Source organism: Glossina fuscipes, unplaced genomic scaffold (genome assembly GCF_014805625.2).
Source record: "Glossina fuscipes isolate IAEA_lab_2018 unplaced genomic scaffold, Yale_Gfus_2 1, whole genome shotgun sequence".
NCBI classification, from domain to species: Eukaryota; Metazoa; Arthropoda; class Insecta; order Diptera; family Glossinidae; genus Glossina; species Glossina fuscipes.
The window spans coordinates 21446613-21459340 of record NW_023998415.1 but is presented as its reverse complement, the minus strand read 5'-3'; the positions used below and the strand labels follow the sequence as shown (position 1 = coordinate 21459340).

The 12728-nt window shown below is 32.5% G+C and overlaps 1 protein-coding gene across 1 annotated transcript in view; it reads left to right on the top strand.

Moving 5' to 3' along the window:
• The window catches only part of LOC119632522 (protein lin-28 homolog), a 6728-nt gene extending 1664 nt beyond the window's left edge, over nucleotides 1-5064 (top strand). The window contains exons 2-7 of the mRNA XM_038025457.1: nucleotides 43-282; nucleotides 3546-3664; nucleotides 3789-3900; nucleotides 3974-4049; nucleotides 4415-4562; nucleotides 4637-5064. Of these exons, the coding sequence (XP_037881385.1) occupies nucleotides 43-282; nucleotides 3546-3664; nucleotides 3789-3900; nucleotides 3974-4049; nucleotides 4415-4562; nucleotides 4637-4750 (809 nt within the window). The 3' untranslated portion in view covers nucleotides 4751-5064. The remainder of the gene's footprint in view (nucleotides 1-42; nucleotides 283-3545; nucleotides 3665-3788; nucleotides 3901-3973; nucleotides 4050-4414; nucleotides 4563-4636) is intronic.
• Nucleotides 5065-12728: the final 7664 nt, after the last annotated feature.

The window sequence follows — 12728 nt, the reverse complement described above, 5'->3', positions numbered from 1 at the left end:
AAAAAATAAATAATTTAAAGAAATAACATTTTATAACTGCAGAGACTATTCGCTTATCTATTATCATAATGAGTGAAATGAATATTAATAATAACAATAATATCAGTGCAACACTAGTCACGCACCACAGTTCAAATTATGAAAATCTATCAATAAACACAAAACAACAAATATTAGAAATTGAGGACAAAATTCAGGAAATTAATCTCGACAGCGATAACGAGACGATAAATCCTAATAATGTCGGTGAAGAAGAAGAGCAAGACCAACAGCAACCAGAAGGTAAGATATTATTCCTATTTTTTATATTTTTTTATATATATATATATATATATACATCTCCTATATTCGTCGCAATCAATTTTCATTTGATTTTGTCTTATCACATATTTGTTGTTTCCCAATTTGATCAGAGTAAAATGAGGAAACGCTCTAATAGAATCTATATGTCCGTCTGCTGAAATCGTACATCACGACAAAACAGATCAACTTCATCTTAAACTCAAAAATTTCGTAATCTAAATAAAGAAGCAATGCTCGATTAGTGGGGTATTACCATAAAGTACATCCATGCTTCGACGAATCTTATTTGTTGATCATCTCAAAACAATGCATATATAAATCCCTTACGAGACATTTTTCACCGGTCTTCTATAAGGTGAGAGTAAAAAAAAAATAAAAAAAAAAGAGAAATTTATTTACTCACGTAAATATATTTTTAAATTTTCTTCGCCTTTCGACATCATTATGAAAGAAATTATGTAGAAAACGAAATGTGCTTTTGATGGTGTGTGTGTGTGTATATGCACTTTCGAAAACTCTTTAAGAATGAATAATTGATAACAAACCAGTTTATTTAATAAAATAAAATATATTTGTATGCGATTTTCCCAAACATTAACAACATTTTTGATTTTACTGTACATGCAAACTGTGTATGCAAGCTAAAATAGTAAATAAAAGCGTGTATTTGATGAGAATAGAAGCGAAAGCTTTTATACTGTAAATCCTTGCGAGAATTTCACATGAAAAAGGCTATGGGTTCATCAAATATTAGCTTAAATTACGTGAAAAATAGATCACAAAAGAAAAACCTTCATCTATGTCTGTATGCTGTGTCTTCAAAAGACATACTTTTGTTATGAATTTTGTCTCTCTGCTGTGCTGGTCTAAGTAAATAATCTGATCTATGTACCGAACAAGTATTCATACAAAATTTTCATAAAATTCCATAGTTTCTTAAAAACCCTCGTACTCTCATATGTATAAATACTTTGAATGGATGGTAGAAATATATATATATATATATATATATATATATATATATATATATATATATTTATGTTTTCGTAAAATAAACTAGTTTTATGACTAATTCCTTTTCGAAATAACTACGTCATGCATGTACGCACATACACATGCACACATATAATAATGTATATATATATATATATATATATAGATGTGTGTATGTGTATAATAGTATGAGAGTCCCACATAGCAAACATCTTAAAAAAGAAGAATGAAGACATGAGTTCGCAAACAAACTGGAAAATAGGGCAAACTAGTTTATAAACTAGATACGAAATCTTCATTTTACTACAATATATATATATATATATATATATATATATATATATATGTATATTCGTAGCGATAGCATTAATAGAAAATTGAATAATAGAATAATAGAAAATAAATAAGAGCTGTATACGCCTGAGCGACTCTCGTAGATAATCAACGCTAAGGCTAAAGGCTTATGGGTACAATTTGCTCAAGTTGAGATTGTACCAAAAGGATCATTTCAATCTCAAACGGTTACGCCTTTATATAAAGCTTGTCCGTAGATCTAAAACCATTTTTTAATTATTATAAAAATTAATAATGGAAATATTTCTCTTATCATAAACACCATCATCGTCATCATCATCATCACTTATAACCTTATTATATGTAATAAATTTGCAATTTTATAAAAATTAAAATTAAAAGCGCACGAGTTAAACTTTAATAATCAATCTCGAGTTTTGAGATGCTGAGAATACGAAAATGAAGCGAAGAGAGACACATATCGAAGTCATATCAGGCTTTGCGCATTTCCCCGATGCGTTGCGACAAACAGTGTAACAAAATCGGCACACCTTCACATCCCTATTACTGTGTATGTACAAGTAACATCTGTACGCACATACATAAAGAGACACAAATTTTAAAGTAAATTTGAACATTATTGCGACTTCAACGACACACACAATCGCACAAAATATTATGTTTCCCGTGCATGTTGTAAACATACAATAAATACTTTGTCAATCCCTACCAACAAAATCAAGGAACATATTTCCTAGTGTCTGACATCGGCCATTTAACGATAACGATATCATTCATTTTCGTTTGTAACGTTAAGCAATTCGCAATTAATTTGACCTGATCGCATAACAATGTCCGTCTTTCGTTACAAAATGATCTGATCTGGCGGAGGTATATATAAGATGAGCACTATCAACTAAGGCTATTGGCTCCTTAAAGGTAAACTAGACAATTACTATTGTCGCTTTGATAAACTATTTTATGCTATTAATTATTTAACCATATTTTCAAGATGCCCATAGACGAAGGTCGATCGGTCTTTGATCACAAAAGGAATTGATCCATTCCCCGCAGAATATCTGAACTATAATGACTCTCTTACACGTGCACACACAAAAACGTCCATCGGTATGACACGAATACACACCGAGAAATTGATCTCAATCGATCCATGAACGAACATTTACGATTTCCAAGCGCATATGCTTATTTAGTTGCTTGTTAAGAACGCCGAATATATTCCCTTTGCTCTTTATTTTGACGCACAAAAATGAATTGCGTTCCTAAAAGAAAATTATGCATCTTCAGTATGTCATTGATTTCGGACGACAAAACACAGATCGCCTACTATATATAGTTCCGCATTTATTTTCGTGATAAAATTTCAAAAATTATTCATTTTATCCTATGTATACTTTTAATAGAGGGCCTTTATGTGTAAGCGGACCCAAAACGTGAATTGACGCGATCGCGATTCATCAAAGGTTAATCTATGTTTTTTCTGAAAAATTTATTATCCTTCACCTATATTCGTCAAAAAATTATAACAATTATAAAAGAGGGCTTATGTGACAGGGATTCAAGAAATGCGTCCGTCTTAAAGCAATTTTCGCACAGTCAATAAATAGATCCTTATACTACTCCTCATCGATTTTTGTCAAAAAATTATTAATAAGCCTGAATATTTTTCACACACTGACAGCGTTTATATAATCCATGTTCAGTAGCGTTCATCGTTTGCGTGAACTTTATCAATACATTAAATTTGATCAAAAGCCATTAAAATTTGGGACCTGTAGCCTGAATACAAGTATACATATCGACTTACATCGGACGGACGGACGGACGGACGGACGAATAAAAATCTCATTCTAAAATTGAATATTGTACACATACACACAATCCCATATACCCATACTAAACAATTATAAGAAAAACAATATCAATTCGAACAGAGGCGAAGCCGCACGAAATCGGAAACGTACGTTACGGCAAATGCAAGTGGTTTAATGTGGCCAAAGGATGGGGTTTCATAACGCCGCACGATGGCGGTCGGGAAGTATTTGTTCATCAGGTGATTAGAACTTTCCTAATACATACATACATACATACGTACATACATACATACATACATACATACATACAATTAAATAAATTAATGTTTCTTCTTCTTTCGTTTTTTTCACACACATTACAAGAGCGTGATACAAATGTCCGGCTTTCGTTCATTAGCTGAACAAGAAGAGGTCGAATTCGAGTGCAAATTATCTGAAAGAGGTCTCGAAGCCGTACGTGTTTCCGGTAGAGAAGGTAAGTGAATAGAATTTACTATGGCATATATCTGTATGTATGTAAATCTCTTATGTACTTTATTTATATGAAGGCACCGAATGTCATGGTTTTGTCACAAAATCGGGGTCGATTAGTTTAAACTCGCCATTGGTTCCTTCCCATGCTAGGTAAGTACTTTTCGACGAATCACCAAGCAGTTTAAGCAAAAATTGCCCAGAGCCTTAAGCAACTAATCGATGCGATTAATATGGATTTTAAAGAAAAAACAAATAACAAAAGACATACGGGTATGGAATCAATTGTAATAAATATCTCTTACGTATAATAGTTACGGTTTAAAAACTCCGAAGCGGTAAAACACAATTAACCGTAATAACGATAACGCTATTGTCGAACTCGGGCGGTTTATTTACTGTATTTGTGGAACTCGGGTGGTTTATTTACCGTATTTGTGGAATTCGGGCGGTTAATTTATCGTAATTGTGGAACTCGGGCGATTTATTTACCGTAATGTTATTTAATGTTATTACAGAAGAAGACGTTATCGTCGCATACGTTGCTACAATTGCGGCAATTTTGCCAATCACATCGCAATAAAATGCAATCTTGGACCACAACCAAAAAGTTGCCATCTGTGTAAATCGGTGTGCCATCTATTTGCCAATTGTCCAACTAAAAAGGTAAACGTTAATGAATGCAACAAAGTAAAGCGAATTTTGTAAATAAATTCTTTGAAATTTTCAATCTCTTATAGGATGAAACGCTTTCCGGAACGAAAAAGCATTCGAATAAATCCGCCGAGTCTACTGCGTCTGCGCAAACAGCGAACGAGTGCAAAGATCTTACAGGAAATAATGATAATAAATAGTTTACCTTTAACTATTCGTAATGATGGAAAGTACAAAAACAACCAAAAAATTACTTTGCAGCTTTGTTCTACCTACAACATTCCATAGGCCAAAAAAGAAAAAAAACAAAAAAAAAACAAAACTAAAAATCCTGAATGCTAAAAACAATAACAACAAAGAGCTTTATCCAAGCATCTTAAGAAAAAGTACAAAATATCATTTTACATATGGTACAAATAAATACACTGTGAGTGAAAGAGAGCAGACAGAGACGGAACGAGGGAAAAATACAAGAAACTTATGTAACTAATATGTAAAGCAAAGCAGGAACAATTAATTTAATTTTCCGTGAATGTGGCAAAAATTCGATTCCTTCGCACATTTTACTTTATAGAAAATTTTATAACACTTAAAAATCCTTAATTATCATATCATAGCAGACGTATCACGAGGTACGAAAGGGTCGACGCTTGCTTTGATATTCATCGCCTTGCCCTTGTGTATTGCTTTAATTTGTATATTATTTTAATCAAATGATATTTAAAAAGATTTCAAAAGTATGTGGTGTGTGCGTGGACGTTTTTTTTTTTTTTTTTTTTTTTTTTTTTATATTATTTATATTTTTTTTTTTTTTTTTTATATATTAATTTTTCTCACTAATCATTTTAAGGAAAAAAGTATATATAGACGATTGGAGAAGCGGATCTCAGAAATCTCATGGTGATCAGTAAACGCATGCACACAACGCATCATAGAGTTTAAAGAATTTATGGAACGACACGATTAACCGCATCGTTATTCGATGCGACAATAGATACGCGAATAGAATCAATTATAAAAGTGCGCATAAAAAAGCGTACAGCGAATAGTCAATCGCATATCACCCGATACGACTATAAAGTATATATGTATATTTATTAGTATAAAAATTATTGAATCTAATAATACACACATTAACTTAGGTAGATCGAAATATTAGCAGCGCTATTGCACGCTACGAATTAATCGAATTAAACGCAGGCTTTTCAGCCCTTTTACTTTACTCGATATAATATCAAACACAAGTTCCTATATATTGTTCGGTCGATATTTGAAATTTTCTGATTATGCTTGCAAATGCTCCGTCGTTGCTGATTATTAGAGGCAACACCATATGTGTGTAGTAAATTTTACATGAATGATGAAAACTTCTCAGGTAGAAAGCATTTTCTTGCTACTCGTTTAATTAATTTAGTCAATAATAATAATAATAATAATAATAATAATAATAAATTGCACAGAGAATACACGCCTATAGGGCATATAACATTCTATCAAAAAGTTTCTGACTATGTGGTTGCACTTCAACGATTGCACGATACTTTACCGACTTTCCGAGACATATCTGATCTGATAACAATAATAATAATAATAATAATAATAATTTGGGTAACTTGCAAACGTAAGAAAGGGTAGATTTTAGCAAAAAGTTTATTACGTCACAACCAATTTTCAAATCAGCATTCCTCCGGCAAAGGTTTACATTATCTAATCGTTTTTTATTTTTCTTTATTTTCTTAATTCTATATATTATTATTATAAGAAAGATGAACGTTACAAACAAAATCAAAATGAATCAATTACTTTAAAGTAAGTTTACTCGCTTTATTTTAAAAAAGCTTAGAAATATTTCTTATATTATTATTATATACTTAAGGTATGCGAATTAATTTTTTTTTTTTTTTTTTTGTTTTTTCTTTTTCTAATCGGCTCCTAATAAAACAAAAAGCGATTCTTAAAAATATTTCTCCGAGTTTTAAAGGAATTCTTACTCTAATTGAAATAATTCCTGTCAGCCAATATGTTTTTCTTATCACTTTTAAGGGTACACCTGGACAATATCGCTATGAATTTTTTATCGGTAAGTTGTAAGTGTTACAACGCCGTCTTATAGGACGAAATTCGCAGTTTACTCATTCGGCTAAAGTTAATACTTCTGCCTATTAGCCGTACTTTCGTACTTTTGCTGACTTAGTGGAATAAAAGATTTGATCCGTCCGTCTAATATCTGTCCATTTATTTTTGCGTTCAGCCTAAAGATCGCAATTTATGCAATGTCATGACGAAATTTTGTCAAATCGATGTGCTCCGGCTCAAAAGCGAAGACTATTGAAAACGGATTGAATCTATTGATTGTGAAATAATTTCTCAATCATTCGCTATATAATAACTTCTTTGAAAAAAGTCGTTTTACGGAAAAAATAGAAATTTTTGAAAAAAAATTCTCGACAAAAGCCGCTGTCACAGTATTGTGACATACTAAATTGATGTAAAAAATTTTAATCGGAAGGGCCAATACCTAGGACCCCCTTTCATATAGTGGTGTCGAAAAGAAGTAAGTCGTTCTATGGCAAAACGGTCCAATTTCAAATATTTCGCAGTAAAAATTCTGTCAGAATAGTAAAGTGATAGAAACATTAACTACATTTTTATATCAGATTATTACAACGCAAAAAAAGTTATATTCGGGTGGTGGCGAATTCCGCATGCCCACCATGCTATCGTTCACCTTTTATTCCCTAAGAGGGATTGCTAAGAAAAATTAACTTATCACCATTGTGGAAATTAATTTAGATTTACCACACTTTAAACACGTTGTTCGCATTCTACTCTCCAAGTGCTGTCATTTGAGACCCATATCAACGCCATTGTGGCAAAAATATTCATCCACTACGTTGTGACGCCCACCATAATTAACTTGAAATCAACACACTTGCCTTGTTGTCTTCTACGCTCCAAGACCTTATACTTGATATCCATATCTCTGGTATTATTATGAAGCAATTAATCGGTCAGGTGGTCGTAGTGTCCACCGTATTTATGTTAGATTTAACACATTTTCACACAGATAAGATATAAGAGGTGGCTTTAAACATTCCGTCTTGTTTACCTTAGGATTAAAAAGCAGAACACCTCAACAAAGTGAAAAGAAGGAAATTTAATCATTTGTAACTTTGTGTGGTCAGCGCCGATTTTCTCCATTATTGCACATAAGCAGTAGAGTTTCTCGTGAAGTGAACGTGGGAAATTCCAATCTTCTATCTTTGGCGATTTGTGAGTAGTGGGAGAAAATCCGCAACTTTTTGTTTCGAATAAGGCAACTGCCTGAAGTGTACGCGTCGCTGTGCGGTTATGCTCTGACCGATTTGGCCCATTTTCAATACGAACCTCCGTTCCAAATTTCAGAATTTCATGCTGATCAACAATATACATACTTCATAGGGTCTCTGAAGCGTTCTTTTGGATGTTGCAGGCATTGCGACAAAATGAGTACAGCCCGACAAACAAACGCTTTCTAATCGGGGTTGTATCTACATTTAGATTAAAATTTCGATATCAACTTCAGCGAATTTACAAAACGAGCACAAAACTGATTATATAACTTTTAGGTAAAACGTAATTTTCTTTAATGCGACAAGTCTAAGTTTAATATATTCCAATAGCAGGGTAAGCAAAAAGTATGGAGGAAATCTAATCTGGTGATGGCAATCCAAAAATTTATTCGACACTGTAGAGCGTGGCGGTGAAGAGTCTGCTGCAGTGTGGTGTTGCATATCAGCGGCTGGAATTGGAAATCTGGTCTTTATGGATCGTCACATTTATCTCAATCTTTTGAAAGCCAACTCTAAAAAGAAATGAATCTTTCTGCGCGATAACGATCCGAAGCACATGTCTCTCATTGTAAAGTAACGAGTGGCTACCTTACAACGTCTCCTCAAACGTTTGCAGTCTCCGCCTCAATTATCGGATTTGAATGCAATCGAAAATATATCGCATGAATTGAATATCTACATATGTAGGCGGACTTTAAAATAGGTTTAGTAAGGAAATGGAACAAGGTAGATAGGTGTAGATATGAGGAGAAAAAATTCTTTCTGGGTTTCTTCATTGCCAAGATCTATGCAGGCAGTACTAGATCAAATGTATTGGTTTCGTAATTATATATATTTTAGTTTTTAACTTTCTTAAATGCAAAATATAAATAAATAAATAAAATGTTCGTTATTTAATTTCGATAATATATATACGCCATAAAGGGAGTTTTTACTAAAAGAAAGCTTAATTCTCCTCACTGTATGCAGACTTTATTGACCTACTGTATTTGGAAACATATATTTAGTGTTTTCAAGAGAAGTAATTTAAGATTGAAATCATTTCTGAGCTCGTCGTCATGTAGATACGTACGCCTTAAATATCAATTTAAATAAATTAAAATAAAATTGATGAGTTCTTTCGCTTTTATTATCGTAAAATTTAGGTTAACTCATCATCGACCACATTTTATCGTTAATTATCATTGTGGAGCAGCGTGCCACTGTAATTATTTGAACATTATTTTTGATAATTTCGACGGAAGGAAAGGCAAAGTTTATTATAAGGGAGCGCTGAGGAACATGCGCTTTGCAGTTATGCTGATAAGAAAGCTTAAGACTAAACTGTCACGTGGCTATATCTAACATTAGGCATTAAATATTAAATATTATGATTGTTATTGTTTTTGCAATTCCTTGACAAAACAATAACAAAATGTGCGATAAATTAAACAAAGACCTCTTCGTTATGTTAACGCACACTTACAAGCACGTACACTTATCCAAGCAAACAGGCACATGCATGCACAATTGCACGCATAAGCAAGGAAATTGACAGAGAAGAGAGAATCTTCAGCTTAATGTGTATACAAAACATTCCTTTTCACTGATCACATGAAAGCAGCAACAAAAGGAAAAGCGCTTTTTAAATAAACTTGCGACTAAAGTGTAAGTGATGCATAGCGGCGACAGCGGCGGTGATAGCAGCAGCAGCAGCAGCAAACTTACCTAGCCATATGCATAGATGCATAGAGATTATGTGGACGTACACCGGACTGTGCGTACCTATCTACATATGATTTTACAAGCAACATAACGAGACCCATCAATGATACCCTGCTCGTGTATTGCCGCTTCATTGTTTCGCCCATACAGCGGCAGGGTACAATGTAAACGTTTTTTCCGAGTCAAAAAGCTACAACGAGCACCAAATTCATTTATAACAAATAGTTTTTTGCTTAAAAGGGAAACAAAGAAAATAAAAAAAAAATATTAAAAAAAATAGCCCAATATTCGTTCGTTCGTTTCTCTTTCGTTTAGAGTGTGCGTGCGGGTTGGCTATTATCCAAGGATAAATGCCTACCATGCTCCCATCTACCAGCAAAACATCTAATAGTTTGTAAAGCGAGCAAGCGTTTGTATATGTGTATGTGTTTTTCTGTTTTTTTTTTTTTCTTTTTTTTTTTCATTTTTATTTATTTTTTTCTCTAGTATTACTATTATTTTTTCATTTTTTTTATTTTCTTTTCTTTTTTTGCCAGAACAAGGATGCCTGCGAACTCGCAGTTCAACTACAACACAGTTACTGTTTGACTCTGAACGAGAATTGTTCGCATATTACATGTGTGCGTGTATGTGCACGAGCAAACATTAAAACTAAATAAAAATAACAATAAAACGTTACAAGTTTCATTTACTGTTGGGACGCGTTGAAATCTGTTTAAACCAAGCACAAAAATTTAAAAAACAAAAAAAACAAAAATAATAAAATTTGAAATTTAATTAATTTAATAAGAAATCAATTACAGGCACTTAAATCTACCTAGGCATTTGTACGTGTATGCATTGTTTAGTATCAATAAACAAATATTAAAAAAAAGAACGAATTTACGTTTATGTTTATTTATTTATTTTTAATTATTGTTTTTTTTTTTTTTGTTGCTTTTTCCCCTTAATAATGCATATGTGTGTGCGGTTTGACCTTAGAGAAATACGCTACAAAAAGATATAATAAAATAGATTTGCAACTATGAAGAGCATTTAAAGTTTATGATGGCTTGTATTAGTTTTAAAGACTTAAGCTTTATGATGCCTCTTAATAAGAATTACGAAGAAAAATCTCAATTGACGAAATCCTTTATAAGTAAAAGTTATTAAAAAATGATTTCGTTCTCTTTGTGTTTCTCTATATACTTCTTAAAATTACATAATCAAATAAGTTCTTTGAGGAACGAAAATGCGTGTTGCGAAAACCGCAACATTATCATCATCATCATCATCATCATCATCATCGTCATCATCATCATCAACGACAACAACGTGATAATTTGGAAATTGTTGTTGTAAAAACATACAAAATAGAGTAGAGTAATATTTTGAAAAGGGCGTTTTTAAGCTTTATTCACATATACGAATAGAGATGAATAGATTAGACAACGGGTCGTTTAAGATACAGTGTGAGTAACTACAAGAAAAATTCGTTCATTTTGCATTTTGAGGGACTGCTTAGGCGGCATTAAACTTTTATGAGTAAGTAAAATAGGATTTCCAAGACAAAATCCAAAAAAATAAGCAAAGATTTTGGTCGCAAAAAAAAAAAAAAAACATGTAATAATGTAATACATTCACCTTACGGCACACCTTAAATAAATATCTGCCAACTTGAAATATCTTATGAAAAGTGCCAAGATTTGGTTTAATTATGGGCGTGCGAGCACGAGTTCTTTGATGATTCTAAGGAGAGGGGTAAAATTCCGAATTTTCGATTAATACCGTGCGTAGTTAACTTCTGTTAATAACTTCTCTTATATCGCCTCGCTTAACTATCACCAGCAAGCTTATAAGCTATAAAGTTTATGACCGCGTACAATGGTGAAACGCTTGATTTGCTTCAACTTTTAGATTTCTATTTTAATTTTCATGATACAATGGATTCCAACCGACAGACCGACAGAAGAAAAGACCATTGTACAGATCTAAATTGCATCGTAATTTTAAACTCAATGAAAGCATATGGTAGCTCATCCAAATATTTTCTAGTTATTACAAGCGATATGGAAAAGTAGTAGTTATAGCAGCATTTAGTAGCACACAATATCGACAACGATCGATGTTTGGTAAACATTGTCATTTAATGAAATTTAATAAAATATATTTGAATGAAAGATTTCTTCTTCTTTGCTATTAACTTGATTTCATTGAAAAGGAAAATTAATGTTTAAAAAAAACCGCACAACGAAGACAACATTTGTTTTGAAAACAGAAATACTAACTATAGGGAAGGGGAAGCCCTTTAAAAAATTTACCATTGTGTAAACCTTCGGTCGAAAGGCACAGGCATTCAGGAATTTCATTAGTGCATCTACATAGGTAGCCGCACTGCAATCAAATAAAATGGATTAAGTGACCTTAGGTCGAGCATACGAGTCTATTTATTAACAGTTGTATATGAGATATATCGAATCAATTTACATTCTCCACAGCGTTAGTAGTGATGAGCAAAATTGAGCAAATTAAAGTCCAGAATATTATTAAAAATTTGAATAATTTTTAGCTTCAATTGGATTGTATAGTGGGAGCGAACATCAATGATGAAAATTTTCAATCAATCTAATTCTTTTTAGAATAGAATCGTACATAAGTTGAGCGGCGTAACGCAAATAAAGTGAACAAGTATTTTAAAATATGGTCTAACAGCATAACTAAAAAGAGTAAAGACTAAATGGTTTCCTTGTGTTGGCACACATTCAAAATGCATACATACGTGCACATATCAAAAATAAATATTAGATGAGATGACAAACCTTATATACACTGTCATCCATCCTTTCCATTTCGTATTGTTAAAGTAAATCTTATATTGCCATTGCAACAAAATTTAAAAAGGATATGACAACGCCAAGACACTCCCAAATAACCTACTTCTACAATACGTTTTCCTTTGTGTGTGTGTGTGTGTGGATGTGCGTTTGTCCCTCTCTCTCTCTCTATGTATGCAGTCAAAGAGCTAAGCATAAAGCAATGAAGCAATGAAAATGTTTAGTATTGATGATGTAGTAGCAGTGGGGATGTTGGACAAACAAATACACACACACACACACACACACACACACACACACACACACACACACATACATACATACATACA